At 39.2% G+C, this 24,289-nt stretch overlaps 1 protein-coding gene across 1 annotated transcript in view; it reads left to right on the forward strand.

Moving 5' to 3' along the window:
- Positions 1 to 17,835, forward strand: part of MARCHF11 (membrane associated ring-CH-type finger 11) — a 44,435-nt gene extending 26,600 nt beyond the window's left edge. The window contains exon 4 of the mRNA XM_058176606.1: positions 17,459 to 17,835. Coding sequence (XP_058032589.1) covers positions 17,459 to 17,781 — 323 coding nt within the window. The 3' untranslated portion in view covers positions 17,782 to 17,835. The remainder of the gene's footprint in view (positions 1 to 17,458) is intronic.
- Positions 17,836 to 24,289: the final 6,454 nt, after the last annotated feature.

Raw genomic sequence — 24,289 nt, forward strand, 5'->3', positions numbered from 1 at the left:
GCTGCCATGCCATCAGTCCCCTCTACCACAAAGATCCGGCAGGAGAAGGGCAGTATGGACAACCATGGGATCTGGCAGGGTGAGAGCTGTGAACCATAAACACAAAGCTTTTGCAGTGTCCCCAGTATAACAGATATAGTGCCCTTGCTGACCTTAATAGGGACACTAAAGTGACAGGTCAAGATAGTTGTGATACTGATAACTCAAACAATCAGGGGATCATGGTCCCAGATAAAGAACTTACTTTGGAAAGGGAAAAGTGTGAATCAGGTATTACAGATCGGTCACACAAGAAGAGCACAGTATCCAAAAAGAGAAGCCACCTTCTGATTGGTGATTCAATTGTAAGGGATGTAAATTTAGGAAAGGATATGGAGGTTTTGAAAGAGGTCAGATGTCTGCTTGGTGCTACTGCCAGCAGAGACAAGAGGCATATTCTTAAAATAGTCAAGAATGCCAGTAAGGATTCTGATGTTGATGCTATTATACATCTTGGCACAAATGATCTGTCCCAAAAGGATGTTCTTTCTGTGCAGAATGATTTCCAGAGCTTGGAGTATGAACTTAGTAGTATAGGTTGTAGGCTTATCTTTTCAGAGGTTTTACCAGTATATAAGGAACAAAAAGGTAAAGGCCAGTGTGTAGTGGAGTTTAATGTGGTGCTAAAGGAGTGGTGTAAAAGGGAAGGCTTTGGTTTTATTAGTCACAATGTCTGCAACTGGTCCAATGAAAAACTGTACAAAAGAGATGGATTGCATCCATCAAAAAAGGGGACTGAGTTACTTAGCAATAAATTCACAGATTTTCTGGATAAACATTTAAACTGAACAGTGGGGACAGAGAATTAATTGATACAGAACATTTCTATCCCCAGCAATCCAAATTTAATAGGGTTATCAGTGCATGTAACATAGATGTCTGTGTGGGTAAGATTGTCAGTCCTGCTGTAAGCAAAACCAAGCTTACAACCAATAGTGAGTGCCACACCATGTGCACTAATCCAACAGGTGGCAAGAAAGTGAGGGCAGTCAGGTACAACACAGGTTATGTAGACAATAAACACAAGGTCAATCAAAATGGACTCAAATGTCTATACATCAATGCACAGAGTATGAGGAATAAACAGGGTGAATTAGAAATTCAAGTAAATGAGGGTAGATATGATATTGTTGCCATTACGGAAACTTGGTGGGACGAAACTGACAAATGGAACATACAGCTAGAGGGATATAAATTATTTAAAAGAAATAGACCAAATAAAAGAGGAGGTGGAGTTGCACTATATATAAGAAATAACTACATCTCTACAGAAATAGAGCACAACAATGATGAAAATTATCTTGAATGCATTTGGGTCAATATAAAAGGGGGGGGGATGATATTGCCATAGGTCTATACTATAGGCCATCCAACCAAACAGAGGAAGTAGATGAACTTTTTGCTAGTCAGCTAACTAAGGTATGTAGGAAGCACATCACAGTAGTAATGGGGAATTTTGACTACCCTGACATCAACTGGGAGACAAACTCTGCACCAAGTGGAAGATCCAACAGGTTCCTAACAAACCTAGCAGAGAACCTTGTTTCCCAAAAAGTAGAGAAGGCAACAAGGGCATCAGCCATATTGGACTTAATTCTCACTAACAGAGATGAAATAATAGAAGGTGTTGAAGCTACAGGAACCTTGGGGACAAGTGATCATGCAATATTGGAATTCGACATTAAGCAAATACAAGTAGTAGAACAAAGTCAAACTAGAGTCTTGGACTTTAAGAGAGCTAATTTCAATAACCTTAGAGAGAGCTTGAGAAGATTCCATGGATGAGAAAACTCAAGAGCAAAACAACTCAAGAAGCTTGGGAAATTTTGAAAAGTGAGGTTATAAAAGCCTAGTCTAGAACAATACCAACGAAGAAGAAAAATAATAGATCTCAAAAGAAACCAGCATGGATGCATAAAGAACTATCTGACAAATTGAAAGACAAAAAGGACAAGTTTAAAAAGTGGAAAGAGGAGCAAATAACTAAGGCAGAATATCAGCAAATAGCCCGAGCCTGTAAAGATGAAGTGAGGAAAGCTAAGGCTCACAATGAACAAAGGCTAGTGACAAAAGTAAAAAATAACAGAAAAAGCTTCTTCCAACATGTTAAAAACAAGAAAAAAGTCAAGGAAACAATTGGCCCATTGCTGGGAGAAAGTGGCAAGAAGATGACAAGCAACAGGGAGAAAGCTGATCTACTTAACTCATATTTTGCATCTGTCTTTACACAAAAGGAAAAAACAATCCAACCTATCAAAAACAGCACCACAAAAAAACAGATTAGGAACACAAGCTAAAATAGGGAAGAAAATGGTAAGTGAACACCTGTCTACCCTAGACGAGTTCAAATCACCAGGACCTGATGGATTACACCCCAAGGTTCTGAAGGAACTGGCAGACGAGATCTCAGAACCACTGAACTATACCTTTCAAAGATCCTGGAGCACAGGGGAACTGCCAGAGGACTGGAAAAGAGCTGATATAGTTCCCATCTTCAAAAAAGGGGGAAAAAAAACAGATCCAGGAAACTTCAGACCTATCAGCCTAACCTCAATACCGGGGAAGATTCTGGAAAAGATAATCAAGCAATGAATCACCAAACACCTAGAAGCAAACAAAGTAATAACCAAAAGCCAACATGGGTTTGTCAAAAACAAATCATGCCAGACTAATCTTATTGCATTCTTTGACAAAGTGACAAAATTAGTGGACCAGAGGAATGCTGTCAATATACTTTACTGGACTTCAGTAAAGCATTTGATAAAGTAGACCATAATCTACTACTAGATAAAGTAGAAAAATGAGGGTGAGACAGCACCACCAGCAGATGGATTCGTGACTGGCTGACCAACCACACTCAACCTGTAGTCCTCAATGGAACTACATCCACATGGAGGGGAGTATGCAGTGGAGTACCCCAAGGCTCTGTTTTAGGCCCAGTACTCTTCAAATCTTCATCAATGACTTGGACAAGGGGATAGATAGGGAACTCATCAAATTTGCATATGACACCAAGCTGGCAGGAATAGCCAACACCCCAGAAGATAGGCTCAAGATACAGAAGGATCTTGACAGACTTGAACATTGGGTGCTATCTAACAAAATGAAATTCAACAGTGAAAAACGTAAGATTCTACATTTAGGCAAAAAAAAATAATTCACAGGTACCGTATATGTGATACCTTGCTCAATAGTAGTACCTGTGAGAGGGATCTTGGAGTCCTAGTGGACAACCATTTAGATATGAGCCAGCAGTGTGCAGCAGCTGCTAAAAAAGCCAACACAGTTCTGGACTGCATAAACAGAGGGATAGAATCAAGATCACGTGAAGTGTTAATACCACTTTATAATGCTCTGGTAAGGCCACACTTGGAATACTGCATTCAGTTTTGGTCACCACGATGTAAAAAAGATGCTGAGACTCTAGAAAGAGTGCAGAGAAGAGCAACAAAGATGATTAGGGGACTGGAGGCTAAAACATATGAAGAATGGTTGCAGAAACTGGGTATGCCTAGTTTAATGAAAAGAAGGACTAAGGGAGACATGATAGCAGTGTTCCAATATCTCAGGGGTTGTCACAAAGAAGAGGGAGTCGGGCTGTTCTCCAAAGCACCTGAGGGTAGAACAAGAAGCAATGGGTGGAAACTAATCAAGGAAAGAAGCAACTTAGAACTAAGGAGAAATTTCCTGACAGTTAGAACAATTAATAAGTGGAACAACTTGCCTGCAGAAGTTGTAAATGCTCCAACACTGGAATTTTTTTTTATTACATATTGACCTACATCCAACCTACACACTCTTAAGAATCCAAATCAATTCCACAGTTAACAAGAAACAGCACTGACCCTCAAACAACCCATGCAAATCCCCACACCAGCAGTTCACTACCCAGCAGCCCAGAAATACGCATGTCCAAGATGGCGCCGCGCCGCTGAACGGGAGATGCGGCGACGGGCCTCTTCCGGACCTGACCGGGTTTGGGGGGGTCTTTTTAGGAACTTGGACCCCCCGCCCGGGTAGAGGCAGTGCTGCCAGGAAGGGGTAGAGTGGGGCTGGGCGGCTCGGGCTGCTTCAGGAGGAGCCTGGAGCTCTCTTCCTCCCAGCGGTATGATCTTCAGTGGCGGCAATGGCGGTAGCGGCGGCCTGGCCTGACCGGTCTGGAGATGGCCTGGCCTGGCCTGGCCTGGCCTGGCCTGGCCTGGCCTGACCGGTCTGGAGATGGCCTGGCCTGGCCTGGCCTGGCCTGGCCTGGCCTGGCCTGGCCTGGCCTGGCCTGGCCTGGCCTGGCCTGACCGGTCTGGAGATGGCCTGGCCTGGCCTGGCCTGGCCTGACCGGTCTGGAGATGGCCTGGCCTGACCGGTCTGGAGATGGCCTGGCCTGGCCTGGCCTGGCCTGACCGGTCTGGAGATGGCCTGGCCTGACCGGTCTGGAGATGGCCTGGCCTGGCCTGGCCTGGCCTGGCCTGGCCTGGCCTGGCCTGGCCTGGCCTGGCCTGGCCTGGCCTGGCCTGGCCTGACCGGTCTGGAGATGGCCTGGCCTGGCCTGGCCTGGCCTGGCCTGGCCTGGCCTGACCGGTCTGGAGATGGCCTGGCCTGGCCTGGCCTGGCCTGGCCTGGCCTGGCCTGGCCTGGCCTGACCGGTCTGGAGATGGCCTGGCCCGACGGTGGACCGCTGGGCCCGGCGAACTGGCCTGGGGGTCGGAGCCGGTGGTGTGGCCCAGCGGGCCCAGCGGGCGAGTGGCCTATTCCAGCGGCCTATTCCAGCGGCCTATTCCAGCGGCCAGGCCGGCTGGGCGGCCTATTTGGAGAGTGCAGGTGGGCCCGATGGACGCCTTGCTGGTACCATCTGGAGGATGTCCTCGGGCCTAGTGGTCGTCCTCTCTATTATTTTTTACCACCTAAAGGACGTCTATGGACCGCCTGCTGGGGGGGGGACCTTTTTAAGATCCTGCTCCCCCCCCCTCGGATTTTGGGAGAGACATGGCTTAGCGGCTGAGCGGCCTTGCCTGGTGGATGTCCCTGGCCTAACAGTGTAACAGCTTCCCCCTTCCTTCCTTAACCACCCCTCGGGACTGTAGAATGAGGGGTTGGTGAAAACGACTGAATTATGGCGGTGTTATTCATCTATCGCCCAAGAACTATTCCTCAACTGTGCCTACCCGGAATTGTCGGAATTATCAATTATCATCTTGACTGGTCCAGGATGGGCTTGTTTGCCGGACTCTTAGTATGCGGACTTTTACAGCGGCCGACCTTCTTGCCCTGCGAGATTCCCCTCGGGTTTGGCCCCTACACTATCGAGGGCCCATCTTGAGGACGGGTTTGGAACCCCGAGAGGTGGCATGCCAAAAATAGGAGACTTGGGGGATTTTTAATTATTTGTTTAAATCGTTTTTTTGAGGGGAGTTTTAATGGGAATTTTAATGGGAACTTTAATGGGGGGGGGGGGATGGGTGGGAGGGAAAACCCATCAGGGAGGGGGCTAGGTCCACCATGTGTTCCAAGTGTAACTTAATAGGTCCTGGGGTTATGGCGAGGGGTGTCGTTCCAGTTTGTCAGGGTCGAGTTATTACTACGGTAAGTGGGAGAGGCAGATATGACGGAAGGGGGGGGCCACATCAGGTCTCGGGGGCTCGCCCTCGCTGTTTACGAGCGATTGCGTGCTCCGGCCCCCCAGAAATTTCCCGTGACCCGAGTGGCCAGAGTAATCGGGACCTGGGCCTCCGGCTGATGTTATGTAATGCCAGGTCCGCGGTTAATAAAGCCCCCCTGATTGCAGATCTTATTCAGGAAGGGACCGCGGACGTTATGGGCATTACGGAGACCTGGTTGGGCACCGAAGGGGGGGTCCCCCTAGTGGAGATGTGCCCACCAGGCTTCCGAGCATTCCATCAGCCGAGGGCCCAGGGTAGGGGTGGAGGGGTGGCGGTTATTATTAAGGAGAGTCTCGAGCCGAGGGAAACCACTGTGCCTCAGATAGCTGGGTGTGAATCCCTCTTCGTGAAGTGGGGTCGTAGAACTCAGGTGGGCTTGTTGATCACGTACCTGGCTCCTTGCTGCGTGACTACAGCCCTGCCTGAGCTGTTGGAGTTGCTAGCCGGGTTGGCAGTTGAAACCCCAGACTGTTGGTCATGGGGATTTCAATTTGCCATCAGCCGTGTAGCATCTTCGGCAGCCCAGGAGTTCATGGCTTCCATGACGGCCATGGACCTGATTCAGTTAATTGACGGCCCTACCCACGTCGGGGGAGGTACCCTAGATCTGATTTTTATCTCTGGCCAGTGGTCTAATGATCTGGTTTTAAATGATTTAGTTGTTGAACCTTTGTCATGGTCAGATCATTTTCTCCTTCGTCTAGACTTTCTGACCGCTACCCACCACCGCAGGGAGACGGAACCAATCGCTGGTTCCGTCCCAGGCGCCTGATGGACCCGGAGAGGTTCCTGACGGAGCTTGGGCGTTCCCGAGCACCTGGCCCACGACTCGACTGAAGAGCTAGTTGCGGCCTGGGAACGGGCGCGGCTGGGCTTGGGACGGTGTCATGCCTTTGCGGCCTCTGATCCGGCGTTGGTCCCAACCAGCTCCTTGGTCCTCCGAGGAGCTGAGGGAGATGAAGCGCCGGAGAAGACGCCTAGAGAGTGCCTGGAGATCCAGCCGCTCTGAGGCTGACCGGACACTAGTTAGGTCCTATAGTAGGACCTACCTAGTGGCAATGAGGGTTCTGACGTTCTCGCCTCCCTCATTGCGCCGGCAGATAACCGCCCGGCCGCCCTGTTTCAGGTGACCCGCTCTCTCCTTCAACAGGAGGGGCGGGAGGACCCCCTACAAGGGCGTGCCGAGGAGTTTAACGGTTATCTATACGACAAAATCGTTCAGCTTGGACGGATTGGATCAAAATTGGGTAGATCCAGGCGAGGTTCTGAGGCCCGTCTTGTTGAGGTGGTTTGGGATGACTTTGATCCTGTGACTCCCAAGGACATGGTCAGGTTGCTGGGTAGGCTGAACGCCACCACATGTTTACTGGATCCGTGTCCCTCCTGGTTAGTACTGGCTACTCAGGAGGTGACACGAGGCTGGCTCAGGGATTACAAATGCTTCTTTGCGGGAGGGGTCTTTCCGCTGCCTTGAAAGAGGCAGTGGTGAGACCCCTCCTCAAGAAGCCTTCCCTGGACCCAGCTGTTTTAGGGAACTACCGGCCAGTCTCCAATCTTCACGGCGAAGGTTGTTGAGAGTGTGGTGGCATGTCAGCTACCCCAGTACCTGGATGAAGCTGTCTATCTAGACCCGTTCCAGTCCGGCTTCCGGCCCGGATACAGTACGGAGACAGCTTTGGTCGCACTGGTGGATGATCTCTGGAGGGCCAGGGATAGGGGTTATTCCTCTGCCCTGGTCCTATTAGATCTCTCAGCGGCTTTTGATACCATCGACCATGGTATCCTGCTGCGCCGGTTGGAGGGGTTGGGAGTGGAGGCACCGCTTATCGGTGGTTCTCCTCCTACCTCTCTGATCGGACGAGACGGTGTTGACAGGGGGCAGAGATCGACTCCAAGGTGCCTCATGTGGGTGCCGCAGGGTCGATTCTCTCACCCTCCTGTCCACCATCTATATGAAGCCGCTGGGTGAGATCATCAGTGGCTTTGGGGTGAGATACCAGCTGTACGCTGATGATACTCAGCTGTACTTTTCCACCCCGGGCCACCCCAGTGAAGCTGTCGAAGTGCTGTCCCGGTGTCTGGAGGCCGTACGGGTCTGGATGGGGAGGAACAGGCTCAAACTTAATCCCTCCAAGACGGAGTGGCTGTGGATGCCGGCACCTCGGTACAGTCAGCTGCAGATGCGGCTGTCTGTCGGGGGTGAATCATTGGCCCCGATGGAGAAGGTACGCAACTTGGGCGTGCTCCTGGATGGTCGGTTGTCCTTTGAAGACCATTTGGCGACCGTCTCCAGGAGAGCATTTTACCAGGTTCGCCTGATCCGCCAGTTCCGTCCCTTCCTGGACCGGGATGCCTTATGCACAGTCACTCATGCTCTCGTTACCTCTCGCCTGGACTACTGCAATGCTCTCTACATGGGGCTCCCCTTGAAGAGCACCCGGAGACTTCAGCTAGTTCAGAACGCAGCTGCGCGGGTTATTGAGGGAGCGTCTCGGGGCTCCCACATAACACCTATCCTGCGCAGGCTGCACTGGCTACCTGTTGTTTTCAGTGCGCTTCAAGGTATTGGTTACCACCTTTAAAGCGCACCATGGCTTAGGACCGGGCTATCTACGGGACCGTCTAGTGCCGGCTTCTATCTCCCATCGCCTGCTACGTTCCCACAGAGAGGGACTCCTCAGGGTGCCGTCAGCCAAACAGTGTCGACTGGCGGCCCCAGGGGAGGGCCTTCTCTGTGGGGGCTCACCCTGTGGAACGAACTTCCCTCGGACTTGACAATTACCTGACCTTAGGACCTTTCGCCGCGAACTTAAAACTTATTTATTCCGTATGGCTGGACTAGCCTGATTCTTATTTTTATTGGATGGGTTTTTAAAATTCTGTGATTTTATGGGGAAGTACGTTTTTTAATATTTTGGGCATTTAAATTAGTTTTTTAAGGGATGTTTTTAATTATTGTATGTATGTATATTTTATCTGCCTGTTCACCGCCCTGAGTCCTTCGGGAGAAGGGCGGTATACAAATTAAAATATTATTATTATTATTATTATTATTAATAATCCTGACATGATGTAATCTCCTTATCACAAGGACCATCACAAGACTCACTGATGGCTCACACCTGACCCATCACAGGACCCTCACTTGACTCACCCACACCCGAAGCCCTTATAAACAGAAGAATATTGACACTGACATCCCCTAAACTCTGCTGAAGATGTTTCCTAGCCTAGTAACGAAATATTCGGAAACCAAACCACAAGCTTAGAGAATGAACCTTCTCATCCTACATCCAAGCTACAGATATCCACCATTATTGAAAAATCACATATTTTGTCATATAAACTCAAGTTCAGTAGTTCAGCCTATGAAGAGGTCCTGAAAACCACCATCTTGCACTTGGAGAATTTCTATTATTTTCTGGAACCTTCACTTGTGTTTGAGATAATATACATTTCCAGTAACAAGAATCATTAACAAGTCAAATTGTGAGAATATGTTAAGCCAGGCCATTTCCATTTTACTTTGTACTCTCCAAAATTGCTTATCGCTAAATCCAAATAAATATAACCCATGGAATTATAAAATCAAATTAAATTACATCATGATCATCTGACTACTGGACATTTTGGATTCTACAAGACTTTGTACCTCCAGTGACCTTTGGTGGCCTCAAATTAGAAATTATCAAATGCATCACAATCTCTAATGTAGGTGAGTAAACTGCTGGCCTGGTTAGCGTACATGTCTTCTTATTTTTTTTAAACATTTTTTTTTATTTTCTTTTAAGACAAAACACATATACATGAAAACATTTTCAATCCAATATTGTGTGTCGGTGGTGTGATTACCAATCTCTTGTGCCTTCACAATTTACAAATATCCTTAATTTATCTAAATTTATATCGTCACCATCTTGTATCCAGAACTTTAAATTAACCAATGGCTATAACCTTTATTTTTCTCATTCCATATGCATATCCACTAATGAATATTTTATCTGGTAACATCATTAATTCTATCGTTCTACACCATTCATTTTAATATTTCAATTAATAGTATTCTTTCTCCAATTTTTACTAACATATCTTCCCTTCTAGCCATTGATAAAATATATCCTATATCTTATAATATTGCTTTTCTTCCTGTTCTCTTATTTCAAATGCCAATTTACTCATTTCAGCACATTCCATTATTTTCCTAATTATTTCATTTTGCAAAGGTATTTTCTCACTTTTCCAATTTTTAGCAAACACTATTCTAGCTGCTGTTACGATATTTACCATCAAATATCTCACTTCTCTATTATAAATTTCTGGTATGATCCCAAGTAGAAAGACTTCTGGTTTAAAATCTATGTGCTCTTTAATCCTTTTTTTCAACCATGTGTTTATTTTAGTCCAATATCTTTTAGCTTCCACGCATGTCCACCACATGTGGTAATATGATCCAGGTGACTGATGACATTTCCAACGTTTTTCTGATTTATCCTTGAACATTCTAGCAATTCTTGTTGGGGGTAAATGCCATCTATAAAACATCTTATACAGATTCTTTTTATAGGCTGTAGACATTGTCATCTTATAATTATGTGTCCACAATTTTTGCCATGTCTCTAAGTCAATCCCATGCCCAAAATTCTTCCCCCAAGCAATCATTGTTTCCTTGACTTGTTCTTCTTCTACTTTAATCTCTAAAAGATATCCATACAACTTCGTAATTAATTTTTCATCGGTCCCTGTTAAAATTTTATCAAAGCTAGTCAAGTTATTATAAAAACCTGCTATCTTGGAATCTTTATCGTATCTAGAACGTATTTGCCAGTAAGAAAACCAATTCATCTTTATATCTTCACTTTCTAATTCCTGCATTGTTTTAAGTTCTCTCTTCTCATTTAACAATTCTTTATATCTAACAATTTGTTCCTTTCTAAACGTAATCGCATATGAAAAAGCCTCAATAGTTGATACCCAAACTGGAATTTTTTTAAAATAGTTTTTCTTAATTCTCTCCCAGTTTGATAACAAAGCCTCTCTTATAAAATGTCTTCTAAAATACCCCTGCATTTTAGCTTGTCCATACCATAAAAAAGTGTGCCATCCCATTAACAAGTTGTGGCCTTCCAGAGTCAATATTCTATTGTTCCTTAAATTTATCCATTACTTGATCCATATTAAGTTTGCAGCTTGATAGTATAATTTCCAATTGGATAACCCAAAGCCCCCTCTTGTTCTCACATCTTGCAATAATTTTAATTTTACCCTCGCTTTTTCCTTTGCCATATATATCTCAATGTCATTTTATTCAATTCCTGAAAGTTTAATTGGAATTGTCTGGAACAGATATAATATTCTAGGCAGTATATTCATTTTAATCGTTGAAATTCATCCAATCAATGATAACTGCAAATTTTCCCATTTTACCAAATCTGATCCAATCGGCCGTTTGAGCTTATTATAGTTATTCTCTTTCAATGTACTACATCTTGCAGTTAGGAAGATCCCCAAATACTTAACTTTATTCGTAATCTGCATCCCTGATCTTTCTGCTAATTCAGTTTTTTGTTTCTGTAACATATTTTTTGTTAAAATTTTTCTTTTTTCTTTTTCTTTTCAGACCTGCAACTTCTCCAAATTCTCTTATTTTGTCTATCAATGCATTTATAGATTCCAATGCATCCTCAATAATAAAAACCAGATCATCAGCAAATGCTTGTAATTTGTATTCTTCCTTTTGTATTTTTATACCTTTTATTTCTCTTTCCTCTCTAATAATTCTATTTAGTACTTCTAGTGTTAAAACAAACAGCAGAGGGGAGAGCGGGCAACCCTGTCTCGTTCCTTTTTCAATTTTTAACTTGTTGCAAATCCATATCTTCTTTCGGGATAAGAGAAATATAAGCCTCTGACCAAGTCTCTGGTATTTTCTCCTTCATCATCACTTCATTCATAATCTCCAGTAATGGAAGGCACATTGGCTCTTGAAAAGTCATATAAAATTCAGCTGGGAGTCTGTCTGGGCCTGGTGCTTTTCCATTTTTTGTTTTTTGAGCGCTTGTATTAATTCCATCATTTTTATATTACTGTCCAACATGGATTGAGTGTCTTTAGAAATCTGAGGTAAATTAGCTTTCTGTAAATAGTGTTTGATATTGCTCTCTTGAATATTGTCCAGTTTATATAAGTCTCTATAGAAATCTTGCACAATTTTTTTCTTTTCCTCATTCCCATATTTAATCTGGTCGTGATTGTCCACCAATTGTAATATTTTCCGAGATTCTTTCTCTTTTTTCAGTTTATAGGCTAACCATCTACCTGGTTTATTAGCATTTTCAAAATAATTCTGTTTTGCCCCCGTGCGTACATGTCTTCTTATGCTTCTGTCCTCAAGCACAGGCAATTGTTTTGGACTTTATTTTCAAGTATAAGTCAAAATAAAGTTTTGTTCATAGCTGAATGTGGTCAGTTTCCTTCTAATCCTTGCCCACAGCTCATGAAGTAAGGACATAAAATGTGAACTGCAAAAAATTTGGATGACAGCTTGATAGCAACAAAGAGAGCGTTTTTTTGGTGTGTATTTCCTTGTTATCAGCTAGTAGTTATTTGAATTTTGCATAGTTATGAAATTGCACAATTATTCTTGAAGTATCTTTGTCCCTATATGGTCTCCCAGAATGCAATCATAAACAAAAGCTATTCATTTCTTGGAAATTTCATGCACAACATATTCAAGCTAATGTTTAGAATACCCAAGTTGTCTACCTTGTATAACTGTAATTAGGCAGAATGTCAATGCCACTTTGGAGCAATATATGTACTTACATTAGTTTTCAGTAAGTCTGCTGCCATATAACAGCAAGCTTCTATACAGCAACACTCCAGGTTTTCATTTCTGTTTTTCCCAATAGAATCATTCTTTCCTCAGTTATTACAGTGGATTAGATACACTGAATAGAACAAGAATGGCCTAACAAGACTGCAATGTCTATAAAGACCAGAAGAACAAAATGGAACTTTTTTCATAGCTGGTAACAAGTCTGACTTTCCATGACACTACTCTTGATTCTTACTATGCTACAGAGCCCCCGACTATGACATTACCCACGCAAATATGCTAACCTCAATGCTAACATGGACTACCTCTTGCCCATACCCTCTTATCTTCCTGGGTGACTTAAATCTACCTCTCATTAACTGGACAACCAATGAATGTTCAACTGACCCAATCCATACTACACTATACAACGCTGTTACAAACCTAGGTCTTGAACAACTTGTAACTAACAATACAAGACTCAACAACTGCCTTGACCTCATCTTCTGCAACAATCCAAACTCAATTTACGGACTACAAATTAAAGAACCCTTTTCAAACAGTGACCACTGCATGATTGATTTTGTCTCAATATCGTCCATACTTAAATCGTCATAACACCAGAACTCCCAACTACAACTTCAAGAAAGCCAATTACGACCTTATAAACAACGATCTTTCACTTCTGAACTGGCAAAATCTGTTTGCAACCTGCATAACCGCTGATGACCTCTATAGAATCTTCCTACTTGAAATCAATAGAGTCATTAAATTATATGTACCACGAATGACTACCATGTCCAAGAAAACAAACTACCCATATCAATAAAAAGCTTCAATCAAAAAAATCCCTCTGGAAAAGAAACAAAAAGGCTATGTTACAAACTTCAGAAACCGTTACAGAAACATATGCAACCAAATAAAACTGAATGCACAAATTACCACACCAAGCAAGAAGAAAACCTTCTACGCACAAATTCCAATCGTGCCTTTTATAATTTTGTCAACAGTAAACTTAAAGATTCAAGATCCATCCCACCACTAAAAGATTCTAACAACAAAGAATGCAATGACGAAACAGTCAAAGCAAACCTCTTCAACATTTTCTTTGGCTCAGTTTTTGTTAACTCCGATAACACATATCCAACATTCCACAAACGAACCAGCAATGACTATGATGATTTAACTCATATAGATTTCACAGAAGACAACGTTGGTAAAGCTCTTCACAACTTAAAACCATCGCTTTCTATTGGACCTGATGGTCTATGTGCATATTTCTTAAAAAAACTTTCCATTAATATAGCTGAACCCCTAAGTATTATCTTTGATAAAGCTTTCACTACCAGTTCTCTTCCCAAACTTTGGTCACTAGCCACAGTCATCCCCATCTTCAAAAAAGGAGACCCCAGCTTAGTCGAAAACTACAGACCGATCTCCCTTTGCTGCGTCACCTGCAAAGTCATGGAATCTATCATCAATCAATCCATTACCTCACACTTAGAAACTAACAACCTACTCTCCAACAAACAATTTGGTTTCAGGAAAAGTTATCATGTACGTTACAACTTCTCCACTGCAAAACATATGGACTTCAAATCTAGATCAAGGCAAATCAATAGATGCAATCTACATAGACTTCTGCAAAGCTTTTGACTCAGTAGTACACGATAAACTTCTCCTTAAACTAACATCCTATGGCATCTCAGGACCCCTCCACAAATGGATATCTGCTTTTCTGTCTAACAGACAACAAGTGGTCAAAATTGGCAATGCTTTATCAAATCCTGTTCCTGTCAAGAGTGGCGTTCCTCAAGGCAGCGTCCTTGGACCAACACTCTTTATTCTATACATTAATGATCTTTGTGACCATATCTCAAGTAATTGTGTTCTCTTTGCTGACGATGTCAAACTATTTAACACCACAGACAACACTTCTATCATTCAAAACGACCTTGACCATCTAACCGCTTGGTCTAAAATTGGCAGCTCAAATTTCAACCAGCAAATGCTCAGTCTTACATATAGGAAAAAGAACTCTAAAACTAAGTACATACTAGATGGACATTACCTTACAGACGACCCCATCCCGTTAAAGACCTTGGAGTTTTCATGTCAAATGATCTAAGTGCCAAAGCCCACTGCAACTACATAGCAAAAAGCTCTAAGAGTTGTAAACCTAATTTTGCGTAGCTTCTTTTCCAAAACACCACACTACTAACCAGAGCATATTAAACATTTGCTAGACCAATTCTAGAATACAGCTCACCTGTTTGGAACCCTCACCACATCTCTGACATCAATACAATTGAGCGTGTCCAGAAATATTTTACAAGAAGAGTTCTCCATTCCTCTGAAAACAACAAAATACCTTATCCCACCAGACTTGAAATCCTAGGCTTAGAAAACTTGGAACTCCGTCGCCTTGACAAGACCTAAGTTTAACTCACAGAATCATCTATTGTAATGTCCTTCCTGTCAAAGACTACTTCAGCTTTAATTGCAATAATACAAGGGCAACCAATAGATTTAAACTTAATGTAAACCGCTTTAATCTAGATTGCAGAAAATATGACTTCTGCAACAGAATCATCAGTGCTTGGAATACTTTACCTGACTCTGTGGTCTCTTCCCATAATCCTAATAGCTTTAACCAAAAACTTTCTACTATTGACCTCACCCCATTCCTAAGAGGACCATAAGGGGCGTGCATAAGCGCACAAACGTGCCTACCGTTCCTGTCCTATTGTTTTTCTTTTCTTCTTCCTATATATGTTTATATGTGTATATACTACATAATCTTTTTGTATGATGTTGTGACAAATAAATAAATAAAATAAATAAATATATAAGTCTCTATAGAAATCTTGCACAATTTTTTTCTTTTCCTCATTCCCATATTTAATCTGGTCGTGATTGTCCACCAATTGTAATATTTTCCGAGATTCTTTCTCTTTTTTCAGTTTATAGGCTAACCATCTACCTGGTTTATTAGCATTTTCAAAATAATTCTGTTTTGCCCCCGTGCGTACATGTCTTCTTATGCTTCTGTCCTCAAGCACAGGCAATTGTTTTGGACTTTATTTTCAAGTATAAGTCAAAATAAAGTTTTGTTCATAGCTGAATGTGGTCAGTTTCCTTCTAATCCTTGCCCACAGCTCATGAAGTAAGGACATAAAATGTGAACTGCAAAAAATTTGGATGACAGCTTGATAGCAACAAAGAGAGCGTTTTTTTGGTGTGTATTTCCTTGTTATCAGCTAGTAGTTATTTGAATTTTGCATAGTTATGAAATTGCACAATTATTCTTGAAGTATCTTTGTCCCTATATGGTCTCCCAGAATGCAATCATAAACAAAAGCTATTCATTTCTTGGAAATTTCATGCACAACATATTCAAGCTAATGTTTAGAATACCCAAGTTGTCTACCTTGTATAACTGTAATTAGGCAGAATGTCAATGCCACTTTGGAGCAATATATGTACTTACATTAGTTTTCAGTAAGTCTGCTGCCATATAACAGCAAGCTTCTATACAGCAACACTCCAGGTTTTCATTTCTGTTTTTTCCCCAATAGAATCATTCTTTCCTCAGTTATTACAGTGGATTAGATACACTGAATAGAACAAGAATGGCCTAACAAGACTGCAATGTCTATAAAGACCAGAAGAACAAAATGGAACTTTTTTTCATAGCTGGTAACAAGTCTGACTTTCCATGAATCATCTACTGTTTTATGCTCAGACTACAAATCTAAGCCCACACTTCATAGCAGCCTTCAAGATAACTGCTCAAATTAATTTTACAGCATACCAGCTACATTCATACAACTACACATCTGTTCTTGATATTCCTTCCCAGTCTGGTCATGTCAGCCTCTTTCATCCTCTAACAATGCTGATTAAAGGACAAGAAGATTATGTAGTAGTACAGATTTTTATTTTTCATTTCCATTATTGATGTATGCAGTATCTGGGAAGGGATTAGAAGGTTTTTCTCTTGGAGTGCTTTAAATGTGCATTCTCTCAGGTTGACAAACCATTTTCCTCTAAACTAAAATAAACCAACTTTCACACAACTAGAGATCTTACTCTGAAATAGGCTGGTTTTTCAAGTAGTTCAGTGACTAAAATTCATTTCAAACAGAACCAGTTTTGTTTGGTTGGAGACTAGGAGCTTCTGGTCCTAGGTCCTGTTGAACATTGAAACAACACTGGACAGCTGTATTTTGACTTCTTTTTTTTCAAGATGACCCTTTCTCGGACAATGCAAGTAATTCTGTATTTGCTGAACTTGTGATGTCTCTTGTTCCCAAACTGTCTGAACCTTGCTGTATACATAATGAAACTTCCTGACCATTCTACTGCCTACTGTTTGTTTGTTTCGTATAGTTGTTTGATGCTGTTTTTTGCTCTAGATTTCTGGATAGATGGAGAGGGAGAGAAAGAATTTCTCTCCCTCTCCATCTCTCCCTCTCTCTCTCTCTCTCTCTCTCTCCCATCTCTCTCTCTGTTATCTCTCTCTCTTCTCTCTCTCTTCTCTCTATCATCTATCATCTCTTTCTCTCCATCTTCTTTCTATCTATCTATCTATCTATCTATCTATCTATCTATCTATCTATCTATCTATCTATCTATCTATCTATCTATCTATCATAAATGGTACTTATTAAAATTAATAATAGGCCCCGATTTAAGCTAACTTCTAAATGTTTAAATAAAAGCATTACCTTTCTTCTGTTTATCAATAATACATACTGTAAGCTATCCAAAAAAGATATATCTGGATATTAACGGTTATACAATGGATATGTGGGAATCAGTTATCCATAACTCAAGTCTTTGTGCTTTGATTTAAGCCAGCATTTCAATTTTAATTGTATTTCTTTACAAAAAGTACATTTGATGTACAGAATCAAGGGCTTCAATAATTTGTTTCCTTTAATTTCAGGACTTATTGTACATGAAGGTGCATCAGTTTGCAGAGTATTTAAGCGTTGGAGGGCTGTCAATTTGCACTGGGATGTACAAAATTATGACAAAGCAACAGACATAGAAGAAAGCACTCGAGGAGAATCTGCCACAGCTAGGACTTTGTGGCTACCTCTAAATGCATTGAGAAACAGAAATTTAGTTCACTCAACACAGTTAACTTCACCAAGATTTCAATGTGGCTATGTTTTATTACAACTCTTCACTCGAATGAGACCTCCAGAGGATTCATCAGATGACAACAGTTCTGGGGAGGTTGTTATGAGAGTGACTTCAGTGTAAATGTTATGATCATTATGCTTCACAAACAAGGACATTTTGCCCAGAACATGTGAAATATTCTGGAATGTAATGCAATGAATGGTGAAACCATAGCACATAAAAATATATAAACTTTTTTAGTTTATGCTTTTATATGATCAGTTCAATTGCAAATACATTTTCCCAAGAAAATATTTCTTTTTTTTATACCATGATTTATTACTTTTTATCTATTTGTACTTGGCATTTATAAAAATATAATTTAACAGTAGCTTTAATAATGTGAAGACAAATATTTTAAACTACAACTATTTTTGATAGATTTAAATGTATTTTTAAAGTTCTACGTCATCTATAATTTTCCCGTTATAGTAAATTAAATTAATGACATGGCTTGAGGTAAGGAAACAATAGAAATTCATCTACATAATTTCAGTTTGGGAAATAAGTATATGTTTCATTTTGGTCTTTGGACAAATGTAGTGTTATTTTGGGGTTGGATAGGGGTCTTGTGCTGTAAACTAAGAGGTGAAAAACAAAATATTGCATTCTTGAAAATAAAGAAATTAATTATCTGTGAAATATGAGTCACAGATATACACATCACCTGGGTTCCAAGATATTGTTATCCATATTTAATGATATAGGTTTCATGAAGCAATTTTAGAGTTCTTTTATGGAAAAAAAAAGGGAAATCAGCATTTAAATAAACATTTCATGCCGGACAGAAAAAAAGTTCCACAATTGTTTTCAGGATTTCTGACTGTAAACATTTAGCAAGATGGTTTGTTTCTTACTTTCATGACAATTTATTTTCAAATTTGCTAAATTAAATTCAGTTACACTGAAAGAAATTTTCTTTATTGTATTCCCATTTTTTAAATTCTCTGTATCCTTTCTTCTGCATTTAATGTTTCAATTCATTTTCACTTGTTTAAAGATGAAAAAGAAAAAGTAATTGCTTAAAACCCAGATATCTTTACAAGAAAAAACTCATTCATTTGTATTCTTCCAAAGTTTCATGTTTCTTCCAAAGTTTCATGTTTCTTGAGTAACCTTATCAGAGATTGATAAAATTCTTTTAAGTATTAAAACAGTACAGGCTTGGACAGATAATTTCTATGAAATAGGTTTACCTGATCATCTTCATCATAGCATACTATGAAAATGAAGGGGAAATTTTTTTCTTTCTTAATCCTCTACAAATTGGATGCAGCAGGATCAGATTATATAATACTCTGTTTTTAAAATTATACCAGAGAGATGGCCTTTTTGCAACTTCTTCACACACATGGCCAAAAGCATCTAAGCTTTTGCCAGAATTTCAGCAAAATCATTTTGTAATAAGAAATAATGTTGATTTAGATTAGAAAGATCCAGGAATTTTATATTTCTATCACATTTTTTTATTACACCTTTTTATGCTGATAACAACACATAGAATTGGAACTACTTAGATTTTTTTTTTTAAGCCAAGTTTATAAAATCAGTTTAATTTTCAGTGTTATTTCTTACCAATTGCAAAGTTGACTGAAAATATATCTGAATTATATCCTGGAAAGCCACCATAGTAATTTTGCTAATTTGTAGTTATCCACTTTGGTCTTTTTCAGATTGGGTTGTCATTAATTTTCAGATTGGGTTGTCATTGATAGTTATTCTTCATTGTTTTCAAAAATTATGAACTTAACTAAGAAGAATCCTCGTTCATTTAACATTCAAGGACTTCCAAAATAACTAGAACTTTAGCCTTAAGATATTTAAAATTAATATCTTTAATTAATTCTTTAATTAATTTAATTCTATACATTTTATATTAGTATTACTCCTGTGGAATATAATGAAATAGCTAAGTAAAAATGTGTGGGCTTGAGCTGAAAGAGATATTTGCAATCTTTTATGGGTGTTATATTTCTTTGCAGTCCTACTTGGCTGCAAACTTCACTGATTAACACACCATATATCCTGGCAAGTAGGTGCAATATTTATAGTGCAGCCCTAAGTCTTACACTTAGTAAATCTTCTGTTGAAAATCCTACTTTCAATGTGATGTATCTACTTATTTAGATTTATAATATACTTTTAGTTAAGCTCAACTCAAACTTAATCTTTTGGTTACAAAAATTGTGAAGATGGGGTACAATATATATTTATGATTTAACCCACAAACCAGGGCATTACAGTAATGATCAATGTTCTGTAATAGCAATATATATATAAATATGTGTCCTCACTTAAATGTAAAGGAGTTTTTGTAAGCTTAACTGTTTGGTATAAAGCAGTCTTAGCAACCATATGCCCTTCAAATAAATTAGGGAATAAACTAACAGCAAATTGGGAATCTGGGGCATTGCATTCTCAAAATATTGTATCTGAAAATTACTAAGTTGTGTGTACTAGACTGTTTTAAAGAGAGCAACTATTCTTTTCTTATTATGTCTACTGCATGATTTGCAAGAATTCTTGTCCTGAGCTCATGTTTGGAAAGGGATTTTCAACAGAAGAGATCCTCCCCTTGCTGCGCTATATATAATTAAAAAATAACTAAAATGAGGAAAGTCCAGTCATGAATATTTTATTGCTCCAAATATGTCTCTAGAAACTGGGTAATGAAACAAAAGTATTTTTCCTTTTGAAATATTCCTATACAGCATAAAGATACTTTAAAAATCTCACTACCTTAAATCCTTAATTCCCATTCTTCTAGAACATTTACTATATTTCCCCCACTTTTTTTTCTTTTTTCCTTCAAGTGACATTTCAGCACTTGAAGATTTATCCTGAGACACAAGGTCCAAGTCAATAATTTTTTTAAAAAATATATAAATTTAAATACTTCCAGTATTTCTCCAGTCATATAGCTGGATTTCTCCAGCTTTATAACTGGAGAAATCCGCAAATTGGGTAGAAAATACCAATTTTTGCATAATTCCTTTTGCTCTTAACTGATCTCCCTCTGTTAGAAGGATATGATATTCAGATGAGTACTTCTACTCTGACAGTTTCATAGAATGAGCTCATATGGGTTACAAGTCCCATTTTTTGTATCAACCAATAGTTTAAATGAAGAAAAAAATAAAAAATAATGCATTTTTAAATAAAACACTTATATTTGTGTGCAATCTGCTTTGGAATAATATTGAACAATGAAAAGGGGAATAAAAATTATATAAATAAAATTATGAACATTAGGAGATTTCTTAAGTATATTGTGTATTGGGATAAAATATGTACTTTCAAACTAAAATTCCCATACTTCTGCTTTTTAATATTTTTTGTCAGTTAAGAATAATATAAAATTGAGGAAGAAAACAAACAGTCCAGGGAATGCAAGTTAAGAACCACATCCTTCAAAATGCAAAATGCAGGTTCAATTAAAATAATATTTTGATGAAAAACAATAGATCAAGAATTAGAATTATAAATCAGCATTTATTTTTGTTAGTTTTTCTTAATTCAAATCTTCCCGGGCATTTTGACTAGCTTCTTTTCTTGAAGTCTTCAAATAATTTTGAACAAATGTGGTTCCAATTTTAAGTTGCTGCACTGATTGTGTTTGCAGGTGAGTAACTAGAGATATCTAAGTTTGAAGTAAACACTATACACATACAAGATATGTGACAGCATAAGACATCCTTGAAATTAGCGGGTGATGTTCTTGAATAAACTTTGATGCAACCACAATTCTTAGTAGAAAGATCTGTGCATAGATGTCATTCCTTATTCACTCATTCCTAGAAAACTGGAATCATCCCTCTCTAGTCTAATAAGTGTATGCTGGAAGGAATATATGCTGCATTTTATACTATTTCTTTTGGGAATCTTGTGTTTAACAGAAAGAGACTGACTAGCCAAAATCTTGAAGCAGAAAAATGTATAAAGCTTGGAAGCTTCAAAGATAGAAAGATGAACTTCTTCAAGTTGTATGTTAGAATCCAAAGCCCCAGCTGTTGCAGCTGTACCAAACCTTGGGGAAAGTTCTTTTCCCCCAAGACCTTATTTGTTTAATTGGCATGGGAAAAATGTGGTATGATTTTGTTTGGTTATCTAATTTTGTCGATTCAGAAAAGAGTTAGCTTTGGTAAGTCTTTTATACAAAGCATGAAACAATTATAGTATAACTGATTCCAAAAGGTAATTCATAGTTCAATTTTCTCCATTTCTTTGCCATTTTATTCTCTTAACTCTACAATTGTTTTTTTGGACAAAGAACTATTGCCTTTCCCAAAGGCCTCTGAAAAGCTTTGCACAAATAATTGTTCATTCTAAGGCCACAAATACAACTGTCTCAAAAGATTGGATCAATTTAGAAAAATAAGATAGGACATTTGTACTTTTGACATCTGTGTAGAAGGGAGCATTCTGTATGTCTCTCCGGCATGCAACGTTACATGTGCTGAAAATTCCTTTGTTTACAGAATTATTAAATTCTGTTATTTTCTGTATCATGTCACTCTGCTAAATATTTCTGTAGAATTTGTGGGCAAATAGGGCACAACCTATGCTATGTCAATGTAATGTTTGATAAATTCAACTTTAATGGTGCATAATTTCATGGGCTGTAGTTTTATATTGATCTATTCTTTAATCAATATTGCTAAAATTAGGTAAATCATGCTCAGAACTTCAATATTCTTGTTCACAGCTCTTAAACGGAAGGAGAAATCTAATTTTTCCTTGTATCTTCATCTTTCATACCTAGTATATTAAATTACTTTGCCTTGAGGAAAGTGAAAGTTGGTGTGCTCTTCACTAGCTTTTACTCAGAGTTTTAGTGCCCCTTTAAATAACTCACTGTGCATTAGTGTTTAAAAGTGGGTGGATAGAAATAGGATGGATTATTTCATATTAAGCGAAACTATATTTACTCTGTGGTCCAATGCATAAATCATTACCTTAGAAATGTGAATGAGCCCTTTCACACATTGGAATAGCTACAGCTGCAGTCAATAACCAGTAATGATTAAATGAAGTTTCAAACTAGTAATGGATGGACTCAAATAGACTGAACTCTGAACAGGTTGCTGTTTTTTGTATCTTTTTGCTGGAGATCATTTGGATTGTAGCACAGATATTCTAAGCCTCATTATTTTTTGGCTTAACATTTTGTAATGTTAAGAGAGGCTTAATATCCTGACAGATCTATGTTTAATCATAGATTTCTTGCTGAGGTTAACAAGAAACAGAATGCAAAATATTCACATTTTGCAGTGCTTATCATCAGCATGGCTGAAAATCCTTTACCATCATTATGTCGTCCCTCTTCTTTCTAAAGCCAAGCCTTGGCTAGGTTTGGGCATCAGATGTCAAAAGGATTTTCTTTCCTAACTCCAAAATAACATTGGCTGGTGTCATATGAATTATTATAATACAAGCTTGGATAGTGCAGTGTACAACCTATAGTAGATAGCATCCCTTCATTCTTTAGCTTCAAACAACATATTAAGTAATATTTTGCTTTAGTGACCATTTGTGTAAGAAAGCAGTGATTTGGTTTGTACCTAAAGCTATGTCTATAAATTTACATTATGCCTTATTGCAGGATATGAATTCACCCACTAAATATGGGATAATTTAGTTTCACTTAAAAAAATAGAATGATATCCCTATACTTGAAGTGCTGTTGCTTATCTCTTCATTGTTCTTTTTTCTTCTTTCATTGCCTGTTTCCTAATGTGGTGTTTCTTAAATAGAGAATGGTCATTAATGTTTATTATTCTTATTATATAAAATATCAAAGAGAAAAATGAAACTTCATTGGCAATAGAGCTATATATCATATTGGTTAAAATCAATGAATCTCAGAACAAAAGTGATTAAGTCCTGGGACATTTCTCATTGTGCAAAACTTTCTGGTCTCAGATATAGAAACGTATTTATTCTTCAGCTACGTTTGTGAATGCATCTAAATTACTAACTTTATATGACTTGTTCTCCTGAAGAAATCTACAGTATTGTTTATTTACAAAAAAAAAGCCTCAGCAAAACAAATCAAACAATAATATTATCAGCCCTAAAAGACCATAAACATTCAGCATTATCCTGAAAGAATTACAAATAGCATCAAGCTTCACTTGTTCAAACAAGAGCATGAGGACCATATTTACTTCACTTAGGAGAGAATTCCAAAATAGTTGGGATGTAACAAGGAAACTTAATACCAGGATACTGCATGGTGAGTTGAACCCTTTAGTGAGAAGGCCTATTTCAGATTATTTTTGGATGTGGATTGAATACTGTCATGAACAAACATGGTAATACATAGTAATGAATATTCAGATTAAAAACCATTGTATTAATTGTACATGTAGGTTTTTTTAAAATTTGGTGCAAGAGGAATATAATCTGTAGGCCTTTGGCAGTCAAAAGTTATGTGGTGTGACAAAAGCCAGTTATGTTATTGGATTATGACCATTACTTTGAAATGAGTTTTGTTTCCTAGCTAGGCAGTTATATCAATATAGATTCTAGGGATGATTTTATTCAGTCTAGGGTTTTGTCCTTTAGATATGATATAGTTTTGTCACAC

This window comes from Ahaetulla prasina, chromosome 3 (genome assembly GCF_028640845.1).
Source record: "Ahaetulla prasina isolate Xishuangbanna chromosome 3, ASM2864084v1, whole genome shotgun sequence".
Lineage (NCBI taxonomy): Eukaryota > Metazoa > Chordata > Lepidosauria > Squamata > Colubridae > Ahaetulla > Ahaetulla prasina.